This window comes from Aulostomus chinensis, chromosome 17 (genome assembly GCF_037954235.1).
Source record: "Aulostomus chinensis isolate RoL2024-O1b breed Wild chromosome 17, RoL_Achi_v1.0, whole genome shotgun sequence".
Classification (NCBI taxonomy): domain Eukaryota; kingdom Metazoa; phylum Chordata; class Actinopteri; order Syngnathiformes; family Aulostomidae; genus Aulostomus; species Aulostomus chinensis.
Window position 1 is genome coordinate 21,191,176 of NC_141336.1, and position 26,457 is coordinate 21,217,632.

The 26,457-nt window shown below is 43.3% G+C and overlaps 3 protein-coding genes across 7 annotated transcripts; 2 read left to right on the top strand and 1 right to left on the bottom strand.

Moving 5' to 3' along the window:
- The first annotated feature begins 1,196 nt into the window (after window positions 1-1,196).
- lck (LCK proto-oncogene, Src family tyrosine kinase) lies at window positions 1,197-15,896 on the top strand. 3 transcript variants are annotated; one of them, XM_086183725.1, is made up of 13 exons: window positions 1,197-1,325; window positions 3,470-3,582; window positions 4,149-4,209; window positions 4,627-4,717; window positions 6,104-6,202; window positions 6,350-6,453; window positions 7,542-7,691; window positions 7,779-7,931; window positions 10,239-10,418; window positions 12,338-12,414; window positions 14,862-15,015; window positions 15,238-15,369; window positions 15,472-15,896. In XM_086183725.1, exons 2-13 carry the CDS (start codon window positions 3,475-3,477, stop codon window positions 15,666-15,668), a joined length of 1,506 nt encoding a protein of 501 aa, XP_086039851.1. In that variant the 5' UTR covers window positions 1,197-1,325; window positions 3,470-3,474; the 3' UTR covers window positions 15,669-15,896. The 3 variants fall into 3 exon arrangements, with proteins under 3 accessions (XP_086039851.1, XP_086039850.1, XP_086039852.1); XM_086183724.1 differs by having other exon boundaries at window positions 7,542-7,931; XM_086183726.1 differs by lacking the exons at window positions 1,197-1,325; window positions 4,149-4,209 and having other exon boundaries at window positions 7,542-7,931.
- Window positions 15,897-16,925: 1,029 nt separating this feature from the next.
- On the top strand, window positions 16,926-22,981 carry LOC147246769 (putative histone deacetylase 1-B). Of its 2 annotated transcripts, none has more exons than XM_086183729.1 (14): window positions 16,926-17,102; window positions 17,768-17,880; window positions 18,206-18,323; window positions 18,430-18,504; window positions 18,604-18,742; window positions 18,847-18,988; window positions 19,063-19,155; window positions 19,244-19,352; window positions 19,448-19,588; window positions 20,230-20,338; window positions 20,492-20,622; window positions 20,755-20,907; window positions 21,999-22,050; window positions 22,131-22,981. In XM_086183729.1, the coding sequence occupies exons 1-14, from the start codon at window positions 17,054-17,056 to the stop codon at window positions 22,156-22,158; spliced, it is 1,452 nt and encodes a 483-aa protein (XP_086039855.1). In that variant the 5' UTR covers window positions 16,926-17,053; the 3' UTR covers window positions 22,159-22,981. The 2 variants fall into 2 exon arrangements, with proteins under 2 accessions (XP_086039855.1, XP_086039853.1); XM_086183727.1 differs by having other exon boundaries at window positions 16,928-17,102; window positions 20,755-20,925.
- On the bottom strand, window positions 22,503-26,103 carry tmem54a (transmembrane protein 54a). Of its 2 annotated transcripts, XM_086183731.1 has the most exons (6): window positions 25,945-26,103; window positions 24,936-25,132; window positions 24,065-24,124; window positions 23,714-23,908; window positions 23,483-23,620; window positions 22,503-23,291 (listed from the first exon to the last, which is right to left on the bottom strand). In XM_086183731.1, exons 1-6 carry the CDS (start codon window positions 25,955-25,957, stop codon window positions 23,148-23,150), a joined length of 747 nt encoding a protein of 248 aa, XP_086039857.1. In that variant the 5' UTR covers window positions 25,958-26,103; the 3' UTR covers window positions 22,503-23,147. The 2 variants fall into 2 exon arrangements, with proteins under 2 accessions (XP_086039857.1, XP_086039858.1); XM_086183732.1 differs by lacking the exon at window positions 24,065-24,124.
- Window positions 26,104-26,457: the final 354 nt, after the last annotated feature.

Genomic DNA, 26,457 nt, shown 5'->3' on the forward strand with positions numbered 1-26,457 from the left:
TGTTTTAAAGCAACAAACAAAGGCCTCTCTCACTCACATGAAGGCAGGCAGCACCTGCGCGGCTGCGGCACCGAGGTTGGAAAACTTTGTGCATATTGACAGCGTCTTGTATTGATTGCGTAACAGAATGTGATTTCCAACCACAATTGGAAGTTATGACAGCTGTGGCTGTGCAGAAAAGAAAAAAAAGGAATGCCCCAAAAACTCATCTCCAAAGATGCTAGAAGTCTCTCACCCATGAATAAGCTGACTGAGGGTATCAGGAATTAGTATGAATGTGCACTTCATTGTCAAGTTTTCTCATTGAAATCGGTTCAGTAAAAAGCCTCCGTACGCTTAAACATTATCAAATGTCTATAAGTCCCACCACTTAACTCTTCAATTCACCATCTCTATGTCAACCGGAAGACGATGGAACTCAGGTGGTTTTTATAAAAAGTGAGAACAAATCGACACTGTGGCAATCTTTGAACCTCCTATTTCTGAGCACTTCCTGTCAGGTTTGGACTGACTTTCTGCTAGTGCACGGTGAGAGGGAGCAGCTCCTCACCACAAGAAAAGAGCTGCGATCCACAGCAGAGTTGTCTGAGTGGTGCAGAATGCAGCTCACCGACCTGAATGATTGACAGACGTAATCATTCATGCAGTGTCTAATCGTGTGATTGAATGTAACCGACTGATGTGTTTGTTTATAAGTGAGATATTTAGTACGTTACTACTTTTGTCTGTTTGTAGAAACGAAGACCAACAAATCACCTACTATGACTGGAGCCTAAAGCCACAACTCAGAAAATGCAAAGGTTTTAAATTGCTTAATAGGTCACATAAATATGATTTGATGACTCTACAGTGCAGGGCATGTCATGCCAAAATGCATGCATGCATCTGACCATGCAACGTCACCACTGTCTCCAAACTTTATTGGAACATTCATGCGTTGCTCCCACTTTGGAAGAGGTGTCCTGACCCCTTTACCGAGGAGCCTAACGTTCCCCCAGCTGCATGGTGAGCACCTGCTACAAGCCTGCAGAGCAACCCTCAAGCTTTCAACGACAGGAAACTCACTGGGTCGATCTCCTCCCAAGTTACTGTTGTTGTGTGTGTGTGTGTGTGTGTGTGTGTGTGTGTGTGTGTGTGTGTGTGTGTGTGTGTGTGTGTGTGTGTGTGTGTGTGTGAGTACACATCAGCACTCCTGGTGATGAGTTAGTTTGAATAAAAGAGGCTGGTGATGACATCTTCACACCAAAGCTACGAACTCAGTTAAAATCCAAATGGCGGCACCTAAAATCTGACATTATTGGATGTTTCAAGAGACATTTGAAGAGGTGAGTAGGACGAGTTTTTGGTGTTACTGTTCTTTTTGAAGCAAATGTAGAGAAAGACTCCCTGTGACAAAGGTAGATCATCAAATACAATATTTAATTTCTTCGTCAGAAAACACTCTAGTATTCCAGACAGGTTGATGTTTTGACCTCATTAATTTTTTTCTGTAAGATTTATAATATTTTGAAAATTCTCATCCACACCCAAGAAGTAACAATTACTTTGCTGCTAGGATTTTTCTTTTTTGTTCTAAAAACACACTGACAACATTACTGAGCAATTTTCAAGCCATATTATCAGCTATGATACGTTTCATTTCATTTTCTCCCTGAATTTGCTCCTTCAAGGTACAGGATAATATTCACTGAAAGAATTCTAAAATGTTGAGTTAAGGTCCATAATGAAAGAAACTGCAGCCTACCGTTTTCTTCTTTTGCTTTGATTCTTAAGCCTTCTTAATTAAGTGGCAGCTGAGAGAGTTGAGGGGCATGGCTGGGGCGTCATTTGCTGCCAGTCAGCCAGGAATCAAACCAGTTCTCACTGTTGAGGGCGATTGCAGCGAGGCATGACCCTGAACCTCTCGGCCATGTTGCATCAGTAGCAGTCTTTAAGTCAAATGCAGCAGCCTTTGTTGCCAGAACATTATTATACGTGAAGACTACGTGCTTGAAAAAAATCATTCAAATTCGTGTTCTAACATTTTATTAAAAATATATTAACATTGCAAGAAAATTATGACAACTTAACTCCGCGTTTTTAGCACAGGGGACCGAACATGCGGCACATGTAGCATTGCGGCTAACATGAGGTTCTAAATTTCTTAACGGAAATGTTTGAATTCAGTATTTTAGAGGGCATTTGAATCATTACAGACATGAAGTTAAATGTTTACTCAGGCTACAACATTCTGAGTATGCTGAAATCGCTCTTTAAACTTTGGATTAAAAACAGTTCTTTTACCATAGAAATTACTGGAAACTTTAGGTCATGGTAGTCATTGTTACTGGAATGTTCCCTACAAGCTGTTTCGTTTCTTCCTTTCTGTGTACACACAATAACATTGGACGCTGCTCACGTGGTGGCTCTCATGATCGTGAAGAAATATGATGATGAAAGCATCTTACGATTCAAAAAGAGCAAACGCTTTCTCATTGAAACTGAATGTGTATTACAGGCTATGATGCCAAATCAAGTACGCTGTGTTATGATTGGGAGGAAGCAACTGCAATATTGTCAATATCAAAAGAAACGTCTTTTACTTTTGCTTCTCTGATGTTCTTCTGTTCCCAGCGTCTTTCATAAGTGTGTAAGAGATTTCTGACAGCGGTTTCGTATGAAGCCAAACATCTCACCATCAGCATAAAAGTTACCATCATTTGTTGGGAGAAGGACATAAAAAGAGAAAGTCCTCAATGGAAAATGCTGACTTTGTTTGTATGACTCCCAGACTGCGGGCCACTGGGCGTAGGAGTGCTGATAATTCAAGAAAACTCCTGTGATTCGTTCCTTTGGGGTCTCTGTACAGTGGTGGATTGTTATTGCCGGGTCAGGCCTCTCCAGATTTTTCTCACGGCTTGGAGTCTTTTGGGAAAGGCGGCTGCTGCGATTAGCCCACTGACCCTGTGTCATGAGTGGTCCAATGGGAGCCAAGTGAGCTTGAGAAAGCCAGTTTGCCCAGCGCACCCGAGAAAAACACAGCGCAGTGCATGTGTAGACGTGGGATTATACAGGATTAGTGTTTCCACAGGTTTATACAGCCTACAAATTAGGTGAATGAGAACAGTTGCAGGTCTTTGATTTTGCATCATTGAAAACAGTGGCGACTAACTGCTTCCGCGCTCCCAACAGCACCCAAAATTAAAGCTTCAACAGGCCTGTACTGGCCTCCATTTTGAGGTGTGCTCCTCTGCCTGTGTTCAGTTACCTCAGACATCAGCTTGTGTTTGTGTTAATGTCTTCCGCCTGCAAATCTGACGTCAATCACACAGCTCTCTTGAACTCATTTAATTTAATTCAGCAATCGCACCAGTTTGAACGCCACTGGCCAGAAAAATGAAATGGTCTCATCAAAGGACGCTTGCAGTTAAATGAGGGTAAATCTGTGACACAACCTTCATGATATTGTTGGAACTTCTTTGACTTGCAGAGAAGATGGGATGCAACTGCAGTTCAGACTATTCAGACAGCGACTGGATCGAGAATTTGGATGAAATCTGTGAACACTGCAACTGTCCCATACCTCCGCAGACATGCAATCCAGTGAGTGTGCATGTGCTTGTATTTTTATATGATGCAAGTTTAGAGAATGTGTACATTAATCGTGTGTGTGTGTGTGAGTGTGTATATACGTGTGTTGAATTGCAGAATAGGCATTGCAGCATTTCTTACTGTTGTTAGTTGGGAATGGCCGCTTGAAAGCCTTAGATAACTAACTGCAACGTATTGAAACAGTGTGAACTCTTCACAAGTCAGTCAAGCAAATCATGTCACCATTTGAAAATGAAAATAAGGGAGAGGTGAAATAGAAGGTGTCCAGAAAAGATTTATAGCTGGTAAGGAAGTTGTGTGTGATATTAATGTGGGGCGTAATTATTAATTCAGCATTGTTTGTTTCGTCCGTGTTACTCAGATGAGCCCTTAGATTAGAATCAGAGGAGAAAACCACCTGTAGATGCAGACGTTTGGTCTGCAACAACAACCACTGCTGAATAGATAGTATAGTATAGTAAAAAGTGTCTAAGTTGTCATATAGCATAACCTTTTATTATTGTTATGATTATTATTCAGGAATATAAAAAAATATAACATTTATGTTCCCTCGCCAGTATACCGATCAGCTGATTCCATATCCATCACAGCATTCACCACCTACATCTCCTTTACCAGGTAATGACACATAGAACTGAGTGTGTCTGCTCCAGTGTCTGCCGATGTCTACAACTAATATATGATGTAATATATCCAGTTAAATTAAATTAAGTTTTAATTACACTGCTTAAAAATCCATTTTTTTCCCCACACAGGGCTTTACAACATCTGACACCTTCGATTTAGATGGTTGACACACCAATAAATCCCTTCAGAAAAGCTAATCCTCTCATTCAGAGAAATATTTCATAAAGTATACATGTCACTCTATGTTTTCTTTGGAGAGTTATTTATTAATTGGGTGCAGTTCTGTTTACCCAACTCCCAGCTGTCAGAATCAATCATTCGCAAGCGTCTTCATAATTGCAGTTCCACAAAGTACAGGCCTTTATTCTATTGCAGCGGTTGACTTAAGCACGTCTTGTTCTCTTGCAGAGAACCTTGTAGTGGCCATATACAGCTATGAACCCAACCATGATGGAGACCTGGGCTTCGAGAAGGGAGACAAACTCAAGATCATCAACAAGTACGATGCAGTTGGACACGGAGCAGGCCCCGGCACAAAGAACTCTGATCATTTCTCCACAACAAACCATTTGTTCACGATACACTCACTACCACAGGAAACTGACACTTGAGTAGGACCAAGTGTTCAGGTGCAATACACCAGCGTATCCTCACCAGCTGAGCTCTACTGCTGCAACAAGGAAATATATTCCAAACCTGGACAGTTTAAACACACACCAGCTATTCACTGTTCATAGTCTGCGTCTCTCTCTATCAGGTGGAATGTCAAATTTACTCAGGTATTATGTTGTTGAATACTTGTCCTGAGGCTTTCTGAAACATTCATCTTCCATCTTGAGCTACTTGTCAGGTTAAGGCTTTTACAGAAAACAAATGAGCAGTTGACAAAGTATTTTATTGAGGAAAAATCAACTACACCATCCATTGTCTTCCGCTTATTCCTACAATCAGGGTCGCGGGGGGGCTGGAGCCTATCCCAGCGTCAACGCGCGAGAGGCGGGGTTCACCCTGGACAGGTCGCCAGTTCAACTATACCCAATAGTTCCAAATAATTAGTTATAGAAGAACACATGAATCAATCTGGTAAATTCCATTTAAAAGTGTTTTCCTTATTAGGCTGACGTACTTTTATTGTAGTAACATTTTGTACCTCAGGAAAAGTATGTCAGTCTAATAAGGATTTAGTATTTTTATTATTTTTACAGTGAACGTAATCAGTTCTTTTAACCAAAAAAAATTCAGATACTTAAAAAAAAAATGTCCTCCTATGGAACAGTGGCAAAAATTTTATTTTATTTTGTCAGACTAGAATATTTTTAATCCACATCAGAGTCATAGCTCCCATGTTTATGTAATATTTTAGCAATTTGGAGAAATTAAATTACACTCATGCTACAGATGTTGAATTTTGTACTTCCAATGCTTTTATGAATAAATGTGATTTATTTGGGAGCAAAACAGCCTAAATAGATTGACTGCAAGTGTTAGAAGTACTACATTAAACTATAAGAAATATTGTTATGTTTTAAATATTCACAAAATGTTGAAAGTTGGCAGCGTATGGGGTTCAGTCGCTCGGTTGTGTTTTTAAAACCCTTCCACATTCTCAACTGATTCGGACGTAATAGATTGATATCGGTTCATGTAATACAACTTAATATTTAAAAGGACAGTCTCACACATTGTGAAGATGATTTTTTACCCTCCCTCCTGTGTAAATGGTTGCAATTTGAAATCTCTCCCCATACAAAGTGTGATGAGGTTCAGTTTTGATAGTAAAAGGACTCCTGCCTGTGGGGGCTAACTGAAACACTCCGGCCTGCCGGGAGGCTCCGCAGATACTCGGACTGACTCGTTGTTTTGTATCGTCTCCTCTGACCTTCAGGGACGACCCGGAGTGGTTTTTGGCAGAGTCTCTTATCACGGGACAGAGAGGCTACATCCCACACAACTTTGTTGCCATGAACACAGTGGAGACTGAACCGTATGTCACACAGGAAACATAACGATGCTGATCTCAACGCCACCACATACAACCTCAACACCATCTCATAAAATACTTGCTGTGTCCCTGAGGGAAGGGAAGTGGTTCATTTAGCGTGTGTGTGTGTGTGTGTGTGTTTTTCTGCAGGTGGTTTTTTAAGAACATTACTAGAAATGATGCTACGAGGCTCCTCCTTGCTCCTGGGAATACACAAGGCTCCTTCCTGATTCGACAGAGTGAGACAACCCCAGGTAAACTGATGACATCACGCACGAATATGACGGTGGGCGTGATTACCAGATGTAACGTGTAAAATGACTGGTCTCCTGTACATACCTCTGATGGTAGTGTTTCTAAAATAAGAACCATTTCCCACATACACCCTTCCTGTTTCCCATCCCAGCTAAGGTTGATTATGTTGAAACAGACATTTCCATTTCCATTTCATCCATATTGGTCAGTAAGTCCAAAACGTTGGTCCAGACTAAAATATCTACTGGATCAGTGGCAGTGAATTTTGGTGCCCAGACCACATATCCTGACTTTCCCAGTTGAGCGACTGAATCCAGTAAAAGTGGAATTTGATTTGTGTTGTTTTAATATTTCGGTTAAAAAAAACAAACCAACCTTGTTTGGGACAAACACTAATTGTCCATTTTTAGAGCCAGACAAGCAGATAGATACTTTTCTATCCTCTTTGAGTGCGTTACGGAGCTCCAGACCCACAGCATACATAGCTGACTGCTAGTTAGCTTAGCTGTAATGAACCCTCGGAAATGGTCTTCGCTTGCATTAACAGAACGAGCTTTACATTTCTCTGAAAAAACAATTAAAACAACAAGATATTGTTATTTTATCAGATACATCCTCGGAACTACTTGCACTGCCTCAGCCTCCTGTCCCGTCTTGCTCTCTCACCCTTCCAAAGCCACCACTTCCTCTTCTGGGTATTTTCCAGTTGAAATGGATGAGGATCAGGGTCATGGTTCAGTAATCCTCCTCATCTGCTTTCACAAAGTCTTGATTAGTCGCAGCAGTTGCCCCTCACCATGACTATTAAACACAAGTCTAGTTCTATTGGTGCAGGAAAGAACAGCTATGAAGAAAAGTGTATTTGGTGGCTTTTGAGACAGCTTTTCTATGGCCCCACTTTAGCTAAGCTAACTAGCAGTCAGGGAGCTCTGGGGCTCCATACTGCACCAGACACGAGAGGACTGTATCTATCAGTTTGTCTTGCTCTAAAAATGATGGACAATAAACGTATTTTCCCAAAAAGTTATCACGCTCCTTTTAAGTCTGCATGGTTTTTACAGTACTGGTTCCTTTTTGCTCTGCCCAGGGTCGTACTCCTTATCAGTCAGAGACTTGGACCAAAACATAGGTGAAGAAGTGAAGCACTACAGGATCCGCAACATGGACAATGGTGGCTTCTACATCACAACCAAGATATCCTTCAGTTCGCTGAGGGAGCTCGTCCAGCATTACTCGCGTGAGCAGCCTTTGCTACACAAACCATCACATCTGAAGATTATTACCGTGGTGTCTTCATCTAAAGACGTATTTCTCTGTCGTCCAGGTGATTCGGAGGATTTGTGCACAAAGCTGATGAAGCCTTGTAAGTCGCGAGCACCGCAGAAACCCTGGTGGCAAGATGAGTGGGAGATTCCCCGCGAGTCCCTGAAGCTGGAGGCCAAGCTTGGAGCAGGCCAGTTTGGAGAGGTCTGGATGGGTGAGTGCTGGAGAAGATGAAAGATGGAGGGAAGTGCTAGTGCAACTTTTACACATACAGCAGCATATCATACATAAAGGGTCACCACAGCGCAGCATGTAAGGCAGGTCCAACAAAGATATCCACAACTCGTTCTGCTTATGTTCTGGACTTGCCAGAGAGACCCTTGGTTGCAGTCAGAAGAGTTCTCCCAACACACCGTTAATGGTAGGCTTGTTTGAGCTGGTTGACTAGAGAATAATGTGAGGTATTAACCCTGTCATGTAACATAACTCAACCTACATAAGTCTACCGTTACAAAGAACTTTTGGGTTCAAGGAATTCTCAGTTAACAATAGATGCACCAGTGTCTCGTGTGATTGCGGAGTGTTGGGTTAACAACAGGCCTACGTGTTTTGCTCGAAAGGGTTTTGGTATCGATCCCCTTATCAGCCCATTGGAGGCTGTTTTCTGTCCCCTTTAACTATCACTCACCAGTATCCTGAATAAACTACTGCGAAACCACTGAATCGGAGATGGACATGGCCCGCCGTGGAGTTTGTCCCTGTTATAGACCTACTGAAACAATATCTGGTTAGTGTGGATCTTGGATGAGGCAGAGTAGCCTGATAAAGCCATGCCTGTTCCACCAGAACTTTTTTTTGGGCTGTTGGCACATATTTCATCTAATCTTGGTGCATACCATGTATGGATGACTTCAAACTAAGCTTATATGTTCATATTTAGGTCCCACTTACCCATTTAATCCTTTGAAAGTGTGGCCTGGTGCACTTTACTGGCCATGATTATTTATTCGGAATTGGACTGCAACCAGATTTGGTAGTGATGCTCCTCTGACATCACCCTCGGGGCAGGAGGGTAGAAGGCCAGATAATGTGGTACTGCTTCCTTTCTGACAAGTTATTAGGAACGTATCCAACACCGAATTTCATGTGTCAACTCAAAGAGGAGCAAACACTAAAAAAAACAAAACAGTGCAACTGCAGCTCACGAGTAGCTATGCGAGCTAACTAGCAGGGGATGCAAGCTGAATGAGGTTTTGGTTTCTCTGAAAACAAATTGTGACATAGTATTTCAAATTCAGCCACTGCATGGACATCTGAGCTGGAGGTGAATTTTTGTGATAATTTTGCGGCATGGGGCTGTTCTCGGCAGCTAACCGCGGGCACTGCCCATAGCTACCATGCCTTGCTGACTACCATGCAGCCTGTGAGAGCTAACTTTCCTCACTGCCACACAGGTGTCTGTAACCTGGTGGGTGTTGCTGTGCCAAGAATAGCCATACGTGTGCAAATCAATTTGAGGTTTCCTGCTGAGCTGAATGCCTCTGTGGTGGTTTGAAATGAGATGTCAGGTATGTGACTTCCTGCAGAGTGAAGACAGCTGATAAGGCCTGCTTCACCATACATAAACCATGCTACCTTGTTTTCGGTAAGGGTTGCGGAGGCTGGAGCCTATCCCAGCTGCCTTTGGGCAAGAGGCGGGGTTCACCCTGGACGGGTCGCCAGTCCATCACAGGGCCAACACATAGAGACAGACAACCATTCACACTCACAGTCACACCTACAGTCAATTTAGAGTATCAATCAGCCTCATCACCACCACAAACTGGAGTACCAGAGAGAACCCACGCAGGCACAGGGAGGACATGGAGACTCACACAGAAAGATCCCATGCTACAGCCGGGACTGGAACCACCGTGCCGCCAGTTCATGACATCTTCTTTTGTGTAATCTGTGTTAGCTCCTCTAACTTAATCCAAACATGAGCTCTTGACTAGAATTGAATGTTGGGGGCTGCGACTCTCATTGGCTATTATCTTATGTGATGGATAAATCATCTTTACTGTGACAAGATTTATAGATAAAAGAGTGAGAAGAGTGCTTTGAACAGCACTTATGATTTGTTCCCATGCTTCATGAGACCTCTTAATGCGACAGATGATAAAACTGTGTTGCTAGTGGGTCTGATGTAGAGGAATGTTACTGTGCCAGAGTTGGAATAAGATCCTGTTTATGCGAATGTCATGTGGAACTTGTTAGCACATATTTGATCACAATTTATGCCATTGTGTGTTTCATGGTCCTTACAAGAAGCATGGAAAGTAGATTATTTTTACTCTAAACTATCAATTTACGTGCAGCGCTAAATCCTGGGTCCTATTCACTAGCCGTCTCTGAGTGCCCCCTGACTGTGAAACACATATTCATTCCAGGATTTTCAAGGGCCCTCTCCCTACGCTGCCATTCATGAATGCAGAACAATGTGGAATGAAAACCTTTCAAAGATAACATACTCTATTTTCAGGTGTCTACAATAATGACCGGCGGGTGGCCATTAAGAATATGAAGATAGGCGCGATGTCGGGTGAAGCCTTCCTGGCAGAAGCCAACATGATGAAAGACTTGCAGCATCCTCGCCTCGTCCGCCTCTTCGCTGTGGTCACCCAAGAGCCAATCTGCATTGTCACTGAGTACATGGAAAACGGTAATATTTGTCCGAGCCTGGCAAACTTCACAAATAAGTAACCATCGAACGGGGAATCGCAAACACAAAAAGAATCCAGGATTTCCATTTAACGAATGATTATTTGAAGGCAATTAGACACGTGTCCCTTAAATCATATTTCAGTTCGGTTCAGTCATCCAAATATGTCTAAACCTGTCCGAAACAGTCACTTCCTTCATTTCCTGCCCTTGAACACCAAAGACGGTGTCGTCAAGTGTGCTTGGAGCCAACACAAAGAAGCAGTCAGTGCCATGTCATTGCCGTGCAGGATCAAACATGTTGATCTGCTATCAAACTCTGGGTGCTGGAACGCATGTTTGAACAAAGCACCGGGCTGGCTCATGAGTTTCACCCGTTTCATGACTCATTATTCTCCACTCCAGTAACTTGGTTGAATTAGCTTGAGACCTTTTGATCACGCAGCTGCCTCCGTGTGTATTTGTGTTTGATGTGTGATGTGATATGATTACAGGAACTATAAATGCATCACTTGCAGCGGCGAATGCAAGCGGCCGCATGAGGGGACCTAAATATTCTCACCCCTCAAAGCATGCTGGTCCGCTGAAGTGTCCTCTGATAGGCTATTTTCAGCTTCTCCTCATGACCCTCTTGTATTCGCTGCTCTGTGTTAAAATGCTTCAAAGCAAACGTGAACTTTCTCTTGCTTTTCATGACCCCTCAAGATACGTCTCCGGTGTTTACTCGCCGAGAGGAAGTCTCCCCTCGCCAGTCGGAGACTTAGGGTGTTAAAATAGGAGAAGGTGATTCACCAGGTTATTGTTCACTGTGACTCCTTGATGGTACCTGGCATCTTTCCAGAGTCACCACATGCGCCCCCAGACGTAATATGAGCACGTGCACAGATACATGCACTAACATACTGGTGCAGTGTCGCAGTAAACAAATTTTGCTGTGACAATGGCAGCGTGTTCATCATCTTGCTACTGGACCTCCCTCTTTTTTTTCCTTTCCTGTCATTGCATAACAAAGTGCATGAGAACTTACTGCAAATTAAAAACACATGTTAAAAAAACGGGTAACATGGTAACAGCTGCAAACATCGCTCCATATTGCAAAGGTTGTTACACCCAACTGTCTGTCATGTGAAAGTGAGCCTCTGTTTAACCTCCAAAAGTATTTTCTGTTTTTGCATAAGAAGGAACCATAACAAAATGCATTGAGAGATTGTCAAAACACAACAGAAGCCTCACAGATGAAGTGAATGGCGAGGCTTTGTACACTCGTTCACGAGTGGCCTGTAAACCACCAGCATGAGCCCGTCTCTTTGTCTGGGATCCACGTGCGGACAGGACACAATCGCCGTCTCTGTGTTGTCAAGAGAAGGGATGGCATGGAGTTCCCGTCTTTTCAATTTGTCCCTTTCTTTATTATCAAAGACAAAGATGGAAAATAACAGGCGAGTCATCACAGCTTTCCTTTGTGACCTTGACAAAAAGAGCAGCCGTTTGGCTCTCAGACTTCAAAAGCGCTCTTCCGGACTTGAGCAAAGAGCAGCAAATGCCTCTTCTTTCCTGGCGCAGCCATTCCTCTTAAACTATTTCCTTTAGTTTGACTTGGTTGGCTGGGGTGCAGCGGTATTGTTCTGTCCTAATCAAACTCAACAAATCCTCAGGAACTGCAGTCAACTGTCAGAAACTATGCATCACCTTGACTGATGCTCTGTGCTTCCTCGCAGTGTTTTGTCTCCTGATGTGACCTGCTATTCTGGACCTACTTTGTCTATTTATGCCTGTTGACATGACAAAGGAAAATGTCATTAATTTTCCCCACCAAGCACAATTTTACTTTTGTTTAATTAATGTTTGCCGTTCAATCGTCTGCATGTAGCTTATCTTGGCATGTCACGTAAGGTTTTAACTTGGATGTGATGTTCACAGGGAGCTTGGTGGATTATCTAAAAACAACACAAGGAAGCAGCTTGTCCATGAACACACTGATAGACATGGCATCTCAGGTAAGATCTCGCTTACTCTCAGCATGTGTTCTTATTTCCATTTCACTCCGTTTATCAAATTCCCCTTTCATTTATTCTTTTGCTTCCTGTTCTCTCAGCATGATCCTCATAGACAGGATCCTGTGATGAAACCTACACTCAACACTTCTGGTCCAGACACATTACCAAATAGTCATAAAAGGGGGAAATTATCACAACTACTCTTTACTGCATTTTCATCATTTCTCACAGCTGCCAACTCAGTTCAAGCCAGGACATGGTGACAGAAGCTGAAACTAAAAGTATATGACTCTGATTTTCCACTTCATTTGCTTTAATCTTCCCCACTGTGAAATGCCCAGTCAAAGGTCAGATAAAGAGATACACGGTGTGTACTAATAGCTTTAAGGTATGGTAATAATGTGGGATCTGACTTTAAGCTTCAAGCTCAATTTAAAGTTGAACACGGGACTCAACACAGACAGGAAGTTAATGACTTGCTGTAGGTGTTTAGAATGAAAAAAGTCACAGGAAGACAGACTGACATTTCACAAACCTAAAAAGAACATATAATTCTGAGATGGTTCATAGTCTGACTTCAGGATGTAGCTTTTTTTTTTTTTTTTACAGAACATTGTGGTAAACATGTTTTCAAGCCCACCATCATGCGCTGAAATTACTGAAGGAAAAAACCCTGAGCAAGTAATTCTAACCATCATCTGATGGGCCATAAAACTGAAGTGATTGATGATCCTCCTCTTGCCCGACTGCTGGACACTGTCCATGAAACTTGGGGTATTCAGAGGAACTTGAGGTTTTACCAGAAGTAATCAAGTGGAGATCAATATAAGTAGAGTGGGTGTAAAGCTATATTTTGACTATATCAATATTGGCTCATGCTGCAACCAAATACATGGAAAACAGAGCATAGAGGCCTTTGTTTTCCTGAAGGGGGAGTCATGACGACGGGTGAAGCTGATGAAATACACAGACAGTCAAACGTGTTTCTGACAAGACCTCCGGGGCCAATGGCACCTATATGACAGATTCTACTGAGGTCCGAAATATGCACCATTGACAACGCCAACAAAAATCCTTATGAGCTGAAGCTGTTGTCTCGGGTCGGTTTAATCGTGTAGTTTTATCTCTTGCTTATCTGCTAGTCTTGAATGTTTTTGTGCTGTTTGTTTGCAGCATTATGCTAAAACCGTAAGGCCAATGTTTCACCGAGACTGATGGAGGGCGTTAGTCTGATCTAAGGAGGAACGTATGACATTTTTAGACAAATCCACTTAACACAGCGAAAAATGTAATCTTTTGGTATATTAGGTTTGGCTGAGTTTTCCTTGGTGGAGGCATTTTTTTTCAGAGTTTTTTAGTTACACACTTAAAGTGGTACTTCACCCAGTTTCAAAAGATGCATATTTAGCTTTAAGCTAAAGGTGACTGACAGCAAATAACAGCTATCGCAACAAAACAGTATAATTGCCCAAAAGTGGTAACTGAACGTTCAGCTGGACAAAGAATACATGGATTTTATCAGATTATGTGCTTTACAGTTTATAATCTATTGTTTTTTTGGCAGTTTTGCTGTTGCTTTTTCTGCAGCTTTTGTTAGCATATGTTGCTATGAGTTTGTAGCTAATTAAATGGTGGGTTTTTTCCTGCATTCCTTTCATCCATCCATTTTCTTCCGCTTATCCTGTTAAGGGTCGCGGGGGGGGGGGGGGTGGAGCCTATCCCAGCAGCTTTTGGGCGAGAGGCGGGGTTCACCCTGGACAGATTACCAGTCCATCTCAGGGCCAACACATAGAGACAGACAACCATTCACACTCACAGTCACACCTACGGTCAATTTAGAGTATCAATCAGCCTCGTCCCCTCTTGATGTCTTTGGACTGTGGGAGGAAGCTGGAGTACCAGAGAGAACCCACACAGGGACAGGGAGAACATGGAGACTCACACAGAAAGATCCCGTGCTCCAGCCGGGGCTCGAACCTTGAACTTTCTTGCTGTGAGGCAACAGCGCTGACCACTGCACCACCCCCTTTTCTGCATTCTGAGGCCAACCCCCCCCCCCCCCCCCAAAAAAAAAACCTTTTTGTGTCAGTTTAACACTGTGGTTTCTTCATTCATAGCATCAGATCCCCTCAGATGGAGGCTTTGTGTATGTGGTCATGACTTCTGCAGTGCGTGCTTTAATATGAAGCACAGACTGTTTTGGCGGCGAATCTGCAGCCATGTAAAGGTAGGAGGGTAGTTTTTAGAGTCAGGAAGCACAACTGGTGTTCATCGAGCACAGCTGGGTGGAGAACAGAGGTAGAGGTTGTGAGGAACTGACCTGGGGAAGTGTTAACTCCCTGGTTTAGGGATTTTCTGATCATTTGTCCCACATACACACCCAGAAAGCACAGGCTGGATCCCCTCAGTGCATCTGGGCTTGTCTGATGGTGTGCTGCTCCCTGCAGGTGGCTGACGGCATGGCTTTCATTGAGCAGAAAAATTATATTCACCGGGATCTGAGAGCTGCCAATATCCTGGTGTCTCATGAGCTCATCTGCAAAATTGCTGACTTTGGACTCGCAAGATTCATTGTGGACAACGAATACACAGCCAGTGAGGGTAACAAAACCATGTAGACAATTAAGTTTTTTTTCAGCTTTTTAAAGCCTGATAAACCATTTTATCAACCAAAGGATGTAGCCTGTCTCGTAAAGTAGGTGATCAAGCAAGTTTTTGTCCCTGTGTGTGTTTGCATAAATGTTCCAATATTTTAAGCCAGCTTGCCCTGGGTTTTCTGTGCAGTTGCTCCACCAGTGTTCAAACCTTTTCTTGCTCCGTTAGGTGCAAAGTTTCCCATCAAGTGGACCGCTCCAGAGGCTATTAACTACGGGACCTTTTCCATTAAGTCTGACGTGTGGTCATTTGGGATCCTCCTGACAGAAATAGTGACATATGGACGCATACCTTACCCTGGTAATCACTCATGTACTTAGCATCACTTTACAAAATTCCTCTAGAATTAATTCTAAAAGCTGAAAGCCAAAGGTTGACTCCCAGTGCTATTTTTTTTTTCAGGTATGTCCAACCCAGAGGTGATCCAGAACCTGGAGCAAGGCTACCGAATGCCAAAGCCAGACAACTGTTCAGATGGGCTTTATAATGTCATGGGTCTGTGCTGGAGGGAAAATCCAGACGACAGGCCCACTTTTGAGTACCTGAGGAGCGTTTTGGAAGACTTCACTACTGCCACAGAGAGGCAGTACCAGGATTAACCCTGACTTTAAAGAGAGACTTGTATCCAAACTAAAATCAGCACCTATGGAGGTGGATGCTGGATTACATGCATAACTGGCTTCTCTTTAGTCACACATTATTGCGATGTAAATAGGTTCTGAATGCTTAATTTTTTTAACTCTGCAGTTTAATACATGTTTGAAAGTTGTTGGGTTTTTTTCTAATACATTCACACACCATATAAGGTCCACCAGAAAAAAAACACCATTATACAGATGATGAATCTTTGTCTTACCTCACAGAATTCGAAGACATCTTATTTGTCTATGTAAGCAAACATTAAACTTCCAAAGCTCAGGCTCACGTCATCCAAAAAGTCCCAAAATAGTGACGTGTCTTTAGGAAAAGACCACTGATTACAGAGGTCAGAACCACGTGCAGACTCATCATTGTCTGAGTGTGTGACTGAGTATTTTATCAAAGTACATCAGTAATCCAGCCCATTTGGCTAATTTTGAACTCTATACACTATATTGTTTATGTGTGCTGTTTCATATTCTACATATACAAGCCAGCTCTAAATATATGACGGTGCCTCACAATATAGGCTTATATATTGGCAAAACACATTAAATGTACATAAGCAGAAAAGCGATGTGCAGAGAAACTGTAAATGGACATTTTAATGGAAAACTTCCTTTGTAAATAAGTCTATTTACATGACAAGCAATGGATTGTTCCATCTCCGTCACGGCTCAATGAATCACAATAGTGATTCTCTGTAAATAATGGATTTAAAACATGCCATATAAAACTCCTTGTCTGCCACAGGATTTAAAAGAAGAAAATTAAATCAAGAAGAAAAAGAACAGTAGGAAAGCCTCTTTAAGAAAAAAAGTATAAACAAAATAATGCCCTTCCAACCATCAAAACAATAAAATCAGCTTTTGCTTGAGCGAGGGCAAAGGTAGAATCTGAAGTGAATAATTACACAACTAATTAAGAAGGGGGGGTCACATAAAATAAGAGCGGCATTACACATATTAATTAAAAAAAAAAACTGAATAGGGTTTTTTTGTGTGTGTCATTCAAAATCTAATCCAACAGAGTTTTATTTAAAAACAACAAGGTTACGAAAGTGCTGACCGGGGAATAAATAACAACAGTGATCGACTGAAGTTTTCCAAATTCTTCGTCATTCGTACAGAAGAAGAAGAAGAAGAAGAAGAAAGCGTGACCTCCATTATGTCTATGGTGACCTCCACCCTTACAGCTCGGAACACACTTTAAATCTGTCGCCCCCTGTTGGGCGCCACCAATATCGCATCCCTGTAGTGAAAACTGTCCACCTCTTGTCGCTGTGGTCTCCACTCGCGGTGCGTGCAGTCTGTGTAAGCCAACACCCGAAAAAAAGGGACCAAAAATGGCGCTTACCCAAGGAACAAAGAAAAAAGTTTGCTACTACTATGATGGTGAGTGTTAGAACGAGAATGCACCGCAAACAGTCGTCGCTCCAGCTAATGAGAGCCGACACAATTCCCGCAATGAGGTCGCAGTTTATTCCGTGATTTGCTGATCTTGCTCGTTTGCTAATATTGCTAGCTTAGTTGCAGGCGGCTTATCATCTCATTCAGTGTCGCTTGGACCACACGGGATAATTATACCCCGATGCTGTTTGGCAAACTTTAAAAAAAATGAATGCATTGCCTTAGTGGTTAGAAATGGTTCGGAACTTTATCGATCAAGATATGAGCACCGATATTAGCAACCATGTTTAGCCTGCGAGCTAACAATGGCGATATGAATGGTTCATTGTCGACTCAATTAACACCACCTTGCTCGCTTAAAAACGGCTCATCTTACCTTGTTGAAAACGGAATACGGGATACGTAGGCCAGTGTTTCGCCTGAAGGTATTTTCAAACGCTAATGTGCTGCTTCCTCTGTTCGCGTAACTGAGCGATTTGTCCGGTTTATTCGATGCTACTTGATGCTAGTTATTCCGGCTATGTACGTGTTTTTTAATGACGCATCGCCAACCTGTTCTACACTGCTGTGCAAATTGAAAAGTTGTTTTAATTAAGGTTTGCTAATGATGTTTAAATGATACCTCGTAACTTATTTTGCTTAAATTTCAGGTGATGTTGGGAATTATTACTATGGCCAGGGCCACCCCATGAAGCCCCACCGGATCCGCATGACACACAACCTGTTGCTCAACTATGGCCTCTACAGAAAGATGGAGATATATGTAAGTGTAATAAACAGTAAGAGTGCCGTTGATTACCGTCTCTTCCTTGTGTGTCCTGAGCTTATTTTTCCCCATCTCGGACCTCACCTCACCTCACCTGAACTCGAACCGTGCTCTGTAGTCTCCCACCCTCTTCCATCCACAGTGCAATATCTCGTTGTCAATATCCTTATATATATATATATTCTTTCTGTAAATATCTATTCTGTTCTTTACTCTTTTATTATGCTATCTCTTGCTGTCCCAGGACCTGAGTTCAATTTTCGTACCACCAACATGGAAATGTGAGTGGTATGACAATAAAGATCCTTGAATCCTTTTTCAGCGTCCACACAAAGCCAGCGGGGAGGAGATGACCAAGTATCACAGTGATGATTACATCAAGTTCCTGCGCTCCATCCGACCTGACAACATGTCGGAGTACAGCAAACAAATGCAGAGATGTAAGTTTGAGCAGACATTTGGGTGAAATATTGCTTTGTGTGTGTGAGTGTTATTTGGTTAGAAGGCAATCAAAAATATTAAGTTTTTTTTTTTTTCCCCCCCTAGTTAATGTTGGGGAGGATTGTCCTGTGTTTGATGGGTTATTTGAGTTCTGCCAGCTCTCAGGCGGGGGCTCTGTTGGTAAGTTGCTTCATGAATTATTTTTTTCTTAATGCAGTACAGACAGTGATAGTTCCTGTGTAACCAGGCTGCTAACTCTCCACCTCCTCTCTTCTCCAGCCGGTGCTGTGAAGCTGAACAAACAGCAGACAGACATAGCCATCAACTGGGCCGGAGGTCTGCATCACGCCAAGAAATCGGAGGCGTCTGGATTTTGCTACGTCAATGACATTGTTCTTGCTATCCTGGAGTTACTGAAGTGAGTACAAAAACCGTGCACAACCACTTTAAGTAGTTGTTTTCAGGATTGTAAGTACACGCTTTAAAAGTAGCAGGTGTTTATTGAGTTCTTCCCCTTTCCAGATACCACCAGAGAGTTCTCTACATAGATATCGACATCCACCATGGAGACGGCGTGGAGGAGGCCTTCTACACCACAGACCGTGTCATGACCGTTTCCTTCCACAAGTATGGAGAGTACTTCCCTGGCACCGGTGACCTGAGAGTAAGTTTGCGACCAACAGAAGACCTCATCGTAGTCCTGACACTGTGCTCTGACACTTGTCTCGTTCCCTGCAGGACATTGGAGCCGGGAAGGGTAAATATTACGCTGTGAATTACCCACTGAGAGACGGGATTGACGACGAGTCTTACGAAGCCATATTCAAGCCTGTGAGTGAATCAACCGTTGTTTACTGTTGCAGTTTGTTAGTTAAGAGCTCCTGTGACGTGTTTTAAGTATTCTGTTGTTTTTGTGCAGATCATGGCTAAGGTGATGGAGATGTACCAGCCCAGCGCTGTGGTTCTGCAGTGTGGAGCAGATTCTCTGTCTGGAGACAGGCTTGGCTGCTTTAACCTCACTATTAAAGGTGAGACCAGTGAAACGCTCGTGATGCCGCAAGCAGAACAACCCTGATTGGAGCGTTCCCTCTAAATCTGTAGTGTTTCCATGTTATTCCCTCAGGCCACGCCAAGTGTGTAGAGTACATGAAGAGCTTCAACCTGCCACTACTCATGCTGGGCGGAGGAGGCTACACCATCCGCAATGTGGCGCGCTGCTGGACGTACGAGACGGCTGTAGCTCTCGATACATCCATCCCCAATGGTGAGTCTCCCCCCAGGTTGGACTGGTGATGATCCTGGTCTAGTTGTCAGGTGAAGTCGACGCTACCAAAGCCTGGTATTGTGGTCGTTGATAATCAGAGATAATTAAGTATGGATTGGTCAGTAACCACTAACCAGTTAGCTGACTGACAATATGAAGTACCAATAATTTGGTTTTGGGGCAGGGGGTTAAGCAAAATGTCAAATATTGTTGATTCCAGACTCTAAAATATAAGGATTGTTTTGCCATTTTTGAAAGAAAATGAAGGGTTTTGTTTTTTCTTGTTTTGGGCTGTTGGAACGACAAAAGATGGAATTAGAAGACTGTGAAATTCTGATGAGCATTTTTCAGATTTGCCTGAGTTTTACAGACTAAATGATTAATCAGTAACTTGCAAATATTTGATTTTTCGCTTGAGTTGTTCTGCATTTTCAAATTTCATATTGTGTGATGTAAAATAATGAGTCAGTCCAATACAATGAGTAATTGCAGGGTTTGATAAAAACCACTAATGGGGTTCTCCAGTGTGCTCGGAATCCCTAAACATTTAATCTGCTCGGAACAAATAATGTGAGTTTCGTGGCGGGTAAAACGAGAGAATCGTTGATGTGGTTTTCATGAATGTTTGCTCAACTTCTTAGAGCTCCCATACAACGACTACTTTGAGTACTTTGGACCAGACTTCAAGCTGCATATCAGTCCTTCCAACATGACCAACCAGAACACCAACGACTACCTGGAGAAGATCAAGTAAGTCCACTCAGCCGCTTGCCGCTATTTTTAGTTCATTAGAGCTTTTGCTAGCGTTTGCTATGAATCAAGATGCTGCAGCTGCTACTGCTCCCTACGTGATTGTCAGGTTGAGATCTTGGCCAAAGGGTCTGTTTACGGTCTGTCCTCCAGGCAGCGATTGTTTGAGAACCTGCGTATGCTGCCACACGCTCCAGGAGTGCAGATGCAGGCCATCCCAGAGGACGCCATACAGGAGGACAGCGGGGACGAGGAGGAGGACGACCCCAACAAACGCATCCCCAGTAGGACCCTCTCTCCTAATCTACACCACAAATACAGAAAAGCTTCTCACGTTTCCCCCTACTGACTCCCACGTTATCCAAGAGTTACGTCATCACGTTAAAATACCCCCCTGTCTTCTGTTAATGTAAAAGTCCGCGCCCATGACAAGAGGATAGCGTGTGAGGAAGAGTTCTCCGACTCCGAGGACGAAGGTGAAGGAGGCCGCAGAAACACAGCCAGCTTCAAGAAAGCCAAGCGAGCCAAGACTGAAGGAGAGAAAGAGGGGGAAGAAAAGGAGAAGAAAGGTGAGGAGGAAGCAAAAGGTATTTATTCATTTTTTTTTCTCATTCTCATCTCAACCTACACATCATTTTTGTCAACGTGCCATGTCTCGTTTCTGATATTGCATGAGTAGATTTCCATGTGGTGCTTATCACTGGCACAGTGCATGAAGTCTGACTGTGAAATCGAACGTTGCTGTCATGATGATGGTGATGATGATGATGGTGATGGCGGCAGCGTTTCACCCGAACTGATTTCAGCTCATTGTTAAACTGTCCTGAAGCAACTTTGCACTTTTAGTTCACTCACCATCAACATTTGGCACAGCAGCTCAGCGTCACCTGGGTCTTCCACTGCCAAGTTATTTAAGTGTCATCTTGCATCCTCACTGTCACAGCGGTGGTTATCAGCTTGTGGAGTTCTTTCCCAGAGGAGTTACTGTGTCTGGCCACAGGCTCGCAGGTCTAAACCCTTCAGACTGAGGAGAGTCGAGCAGAGTAGAGGCTCGGAACAATTTTGCATTGCAGAGCCAATCCAAAGCCCTCCAGGAAGACTCCAGTGTATTTGGAGAGTTTTCGTACCGTCTCTGGCAAAACATATTAATTATGTACAAACCGGCATATTAAAAAGCTCTCCACGTGTTTTGCTGTTTTTCCCGTCTGTTTAATTAAGGAGGACATTTTCGTTCAGCATCATTTCGTGGCCGTTGTCTGTCAAACAACTATCTGCCGTTAAGAAGTCTCTAGGCTTGGGTAGGAGGAGGTCAGGTCCCTGCTCAGAACTCCCTCTCATTTTTATAATTCTATGTAAGGTTGTTTTGTTTTTTGTTTTTTTAATATTGAATGCTTTATTTCGTTCGCATAATCCAGATAATGAAATGTCTGACCGTAATTTGTTCATGCTGGATTGGTACTGTTGAACGCTTCGTAATAAGTGGATTCACGTTCGCGGCGAGCGGGAGACTGAACCATGAATCCAAGTGACTGCTGGATGTGGAAATAGTCCTCGCCAGCATGTTGGCCAAACACAGCGCTGACACGTTGGTGCTTCGGTGGCCACTACAGAAGTTAAAGCGGTGACCTCATTGAAAAATTTCATTGTTTCTCTGCAATAGAAGTCAAAGAGGAAGAGAAGGTGCCTGAGGAGGAGAAGATGGACACGTCAAAGTAAGGACACGCTCGGCGCGCTTGGTTGTTCACCAAGTGGCTGATTGAGTGTTAACTATTTCTGTATTTGGGTCCTTTAGGCCAAAAGAAGAGTCCAAGACACCCTAAGGTCCTCGGTGAAGTCAACGCAGCTGTTTTTTTTGTTTTGTTTCAGTTTTTAAGGAGAAGGGGTGGGGTGGGGGGGGGGGGATCCTATTTCCTGGCTGCTGCTGCTGCTTCTGTGGAAAGGACTGTACCTTTTTGTAATGAGATACTCTACTCTCGAAACGGGATGAGGATCTAAACATGTTTTTCTAGGACATCTTTACAATATTACTGTTCACGGACTGAAGTCAGATTGTGGGGTTTGTTGTTTTTTTGTTTTTTTTTTGAGAGTACTTGATTTCAGATGCTTTCCTCATCTTGGTCCCGAATCCTTTTTTATGCTCAGATACTCGCTTTTCCTTTGTGAGGCAACTCTGCTTTAAAAAAAAAAAAAAAAAAAAAAAAAAAAGCTTAGTTACATGTATGTTTTTATATATCTGATGGATTTAATTTATTTAAATCATAGATATTTTGGCTACTCTGTTTTATGTCTCTCAGTCCCAATTTTGTCCTGTGCCTTTTGAATATGTAGTTGAAGCATGTTTAATAGATCCTTTTCTGTAATACATCCGTGTCACTGGTCTTGTTGAGAGGGTGGAATACTTCTTTAACCGCGCAGCTCTCAGATATTTTAGGTTCTGATTTACTCACTGAAACATTTCTAATTGGTGACAGCCGCAAACACCGACATTCCAGTGAAGGGCAAATCGACTTAAGAGTTAATTTGTTGTATATATTTGTATTCCTAATGACAGAGTTCCACAAGAACGCTTGCAAATGTCATCTGGTGTGTCTTGATCGCACCTTTTAACACCAATAAAATCTGCCATAAAAAAGTAAAAGCTTTGTTCTAAGTTTTTCAAAAATAGCAATAAAAGTGAGAGTCCACAGTAAAATGGGAAAGGTGGCACATCTGTATTAAAATAAGCTTAACAGTAATGGCAACAGGTAAAAGTCCCACAAACGTCTGTAGCGTCATGGCAGTTCTGCATGCTATCCTGGGTTTGTCGCATTCACAGCCATTCACTCTGCACTGCTGCTGCAGCACCGCCGTCGTCCAGCAGGTCGTCCTGCTCCGCAGCCTCGGCTTCAGCCTCAGACTCTGGCTGTGCTGCTGGAGGTGATCTGGGGGTCTCAAACGCTCTCTGGATTCGCACCTGAAAGGTGTGAATTGGAGGTTTAGGATCCCGACAACATTACATGACCTTAAGTTAGCATGTCCTTTATTTTCAGTCTGGAGGCCAGTCCACTCAGGCTTGGACTCCTAACTACATGCTAAATATGACAAAGCGAAGCGCGCCATAAACGACACACTGCAGAACAGAACAGCTGGCGGCGAGCAGCTTACCCTCCTCACCCGGGACAGCCTCTTCCTGCACGGACACAGGTAAAGGAATGACGTGGAGGCAGCGAAGCAGCGGAAGGAGAACACCATCTCTGCCACGGACATCAGGGTGAGGGGCACCCACAGGATTATTGTGGTGCTCTGGTTCAAATCCCGCCCCCCCCATAAAGATAAAATAACAGTTGAGAATTCCACTTCTTTTCTTGCAGTGACGCTGATAGATCATGAACTCACGTAGATTCGAGTGGGGTCAAACGGGCATTCGTATGTGATGCTGGAGGACCCGACCGTCTCCTTAGAGAAGTTGCAATGTGTTAACAGGCTCCGCCCCCGATGGACAATGGCAGTCACCATTGAGGCCAACAAGGCCAAGGTGGAGGCTATTGCCAAAAGACCTGCTAGGAAGCTGAAGACCAGCAGGACCCACTTCTGCAGAAATGACATGAGGACATCCCATAATTACATCACTGCTAACCAGCTACCAGCCACAATGAAAAGCAGGAACAAGTTCCAACAGGAGCCAGGACATGAGAGCTGGGAGTGCAGGGAGAGGCTGTGCCAGAGCCAGAGAGGAGCAGCGCTCACCAGAATCCTGCTTTTCTTGTTTTTGGACAAGACAATTGTTATTATTCCAGCAATGATTCCCTGGGGAGCAGAAGACACGTTCAGATCAAACACAGGTCACTTCTCGGCCCACTAGCGCAGTGTCTGAGGACCCGTAGGTGGCATGATGTCACTACACTTCCTGGTTCTGACCCTGAACTCAATCTGCGTAGTACGGCTGTGCGAGTTACTGGAATTTAAAGGGCTAGTTCACAAAGAAAGAAAGACAATTCAATTATTATCTGCTTGTGCTTGGTGGAAGGTTGGATGAATCTTTTTAGCTCATAAAACACTGTTGGAGTGATGAGGTGAGTGATGACCAATTTTCCAACCTTTACAAACTAACAGAGTTTGCATTCTGTTAGTGTGAAGTAATCCAAGAGTCCTGAGGCCTCAGGGTGCCAAGTTATTCTTCTACAACCACACTTAAGTCATGTTTTTAGCCTCACCAATACTCATTTTTTGGATGAAATAACCCCCTTTAAGTGAAATTGCAATATGACGCACTGCAACTTTAAAGTTGCAAGGAGACGAAAAAAGGCAAACTGTGTCAGAATACCCTCTTAAGTCAAATACTGTCACACTGTTTTCACACTTAAGAAAACCTCTGTGTGATGGAGATCCCCTGTCATCTTTTATCCCTGACTGCTTTGATCACCTGGATAACATCAAAGCCATCCACCTGCCTGCCTCCTCAGACCCCGGACTTTCAGCACTGCAGAATTTATGATTCACAGGTACAAGTTCAAACAATACAGTAAAAATAAGATGTCATTCTTCCTCTGTCTGAATCTAACACACACATCTTCTTCATGCCTGCGTGAGCTGGGTGACATCCCTGTGCACCACTTACTACTAAGCCTGCCACAATGGCGATGACATTGGCGATGGCGTACACCATGATGCGGGCAGTAGCGTCGAGGTTGATGTGCCGGAGCACAGCGCCGTGCACCAGTGCTCCGAGAAGGAAGTTAACATGGCCCACGAGCACCAGCGCCAAGCCCATCTTCATCAGGGTTTTGTTGTCCTTGAGGCTGGCGCAGCATACTCCTACGTGTGCAAATATAGGAATAAACGTTCTTACTAGTAGTACCAGTATTTGTTGACAGGAATCAGCATGAAAGGTTGTAAAGTGAGAGTTGAAAACACTTGTAGATTCAGAGGGAAGTGGGTTCATGACAACAAGGCAGTTCCCGCGACCCCCCGCCGCTGTGCTCGCTCATCACCTCTGCTGCTAAATGGTGCAGCTATGGTGACATTTTTGTTTTGGTCTTTTCCTCTGAGGACATATGAGCCAGGCACCCACCCGTGGAGTGGGCTAACACCCCCTCCGCAACTAAAAAGAACAATGGTTTTGGGTGGGGTGTACAAGCATTCTGGCCTGGGGGGGTCAGACAGCTCCCTCCTGTAGGTGGCTGCTGTGTAGAAACTCGCACTGTTTTTGGTCATAATATTTTCAGCCTGTTGTTTGCTGCCGCTCAAGTTGTCACATCCAGAAACTGCAAAACCCTCTGAGAGTTGACCACACCGACTCGACCTCACACTCCATTTCTCACCTGTTTTCTGATCGTTAACCACCATGTCGGACGACATACTTTTATTCATTCACTTCTTCACACCAGTGATGGATCAGCTCATGAAGTCTTTTCCTGTGCTGCCCAAAAATGTCCAAATAAAGTTTCTAAACAAAAGTAACTAATCAAAATCTTTTTTTTAATTTAAAAATAGTATCATGTAAGTGAAACACAAACAGCGGGGAAAATTTTCACGATGGGTGCTGAGACCACGCCTAAAGCCCAAAGCACGCAACATGCCTGAGCAGCCCGCCAGTGAAGAGACGTGGAAGTAAAGGGTGAACTTACCTAAATTCGCCATGATGGAGGTTCTCTACTCGTACATCATGTTGGAGGAAAAGTTGTTTTCATGTCATTTCTTTCAGTTTTTCCCCCCCTCTCTCCTGCTGTCTTCCTCAGCTGCCGCTCACCTGAGGACAGACAGGCGCTTCCGACCGCCTACCTGAGTTTAAGCTCCGCCCACTCATCGACCACTATCTGTTAGAAAAAAAAATGACAGGGAGAGAGAGAGAGAGAGAGAGAGAAATAATCGAAAAGGAGAGGTGTATATTCACGATGGTTCCCCACATCAGTTTTGGTCAATGATTTACATTAGATTTTTAATCTTAAAACATCCTGTGTTTGTTCACGGCAAAATAATCTCAATTATAATCTACAAAATTCAACAATGCAATTATCTATCTATCTATCTATCTATCTATCTATCTATCTATCTATCTATCTATCTATCTATCTATCTACTTATCTATCTATCTATCTATGTGATATAAATGTTTACATATATAAATGCACTGCTACACT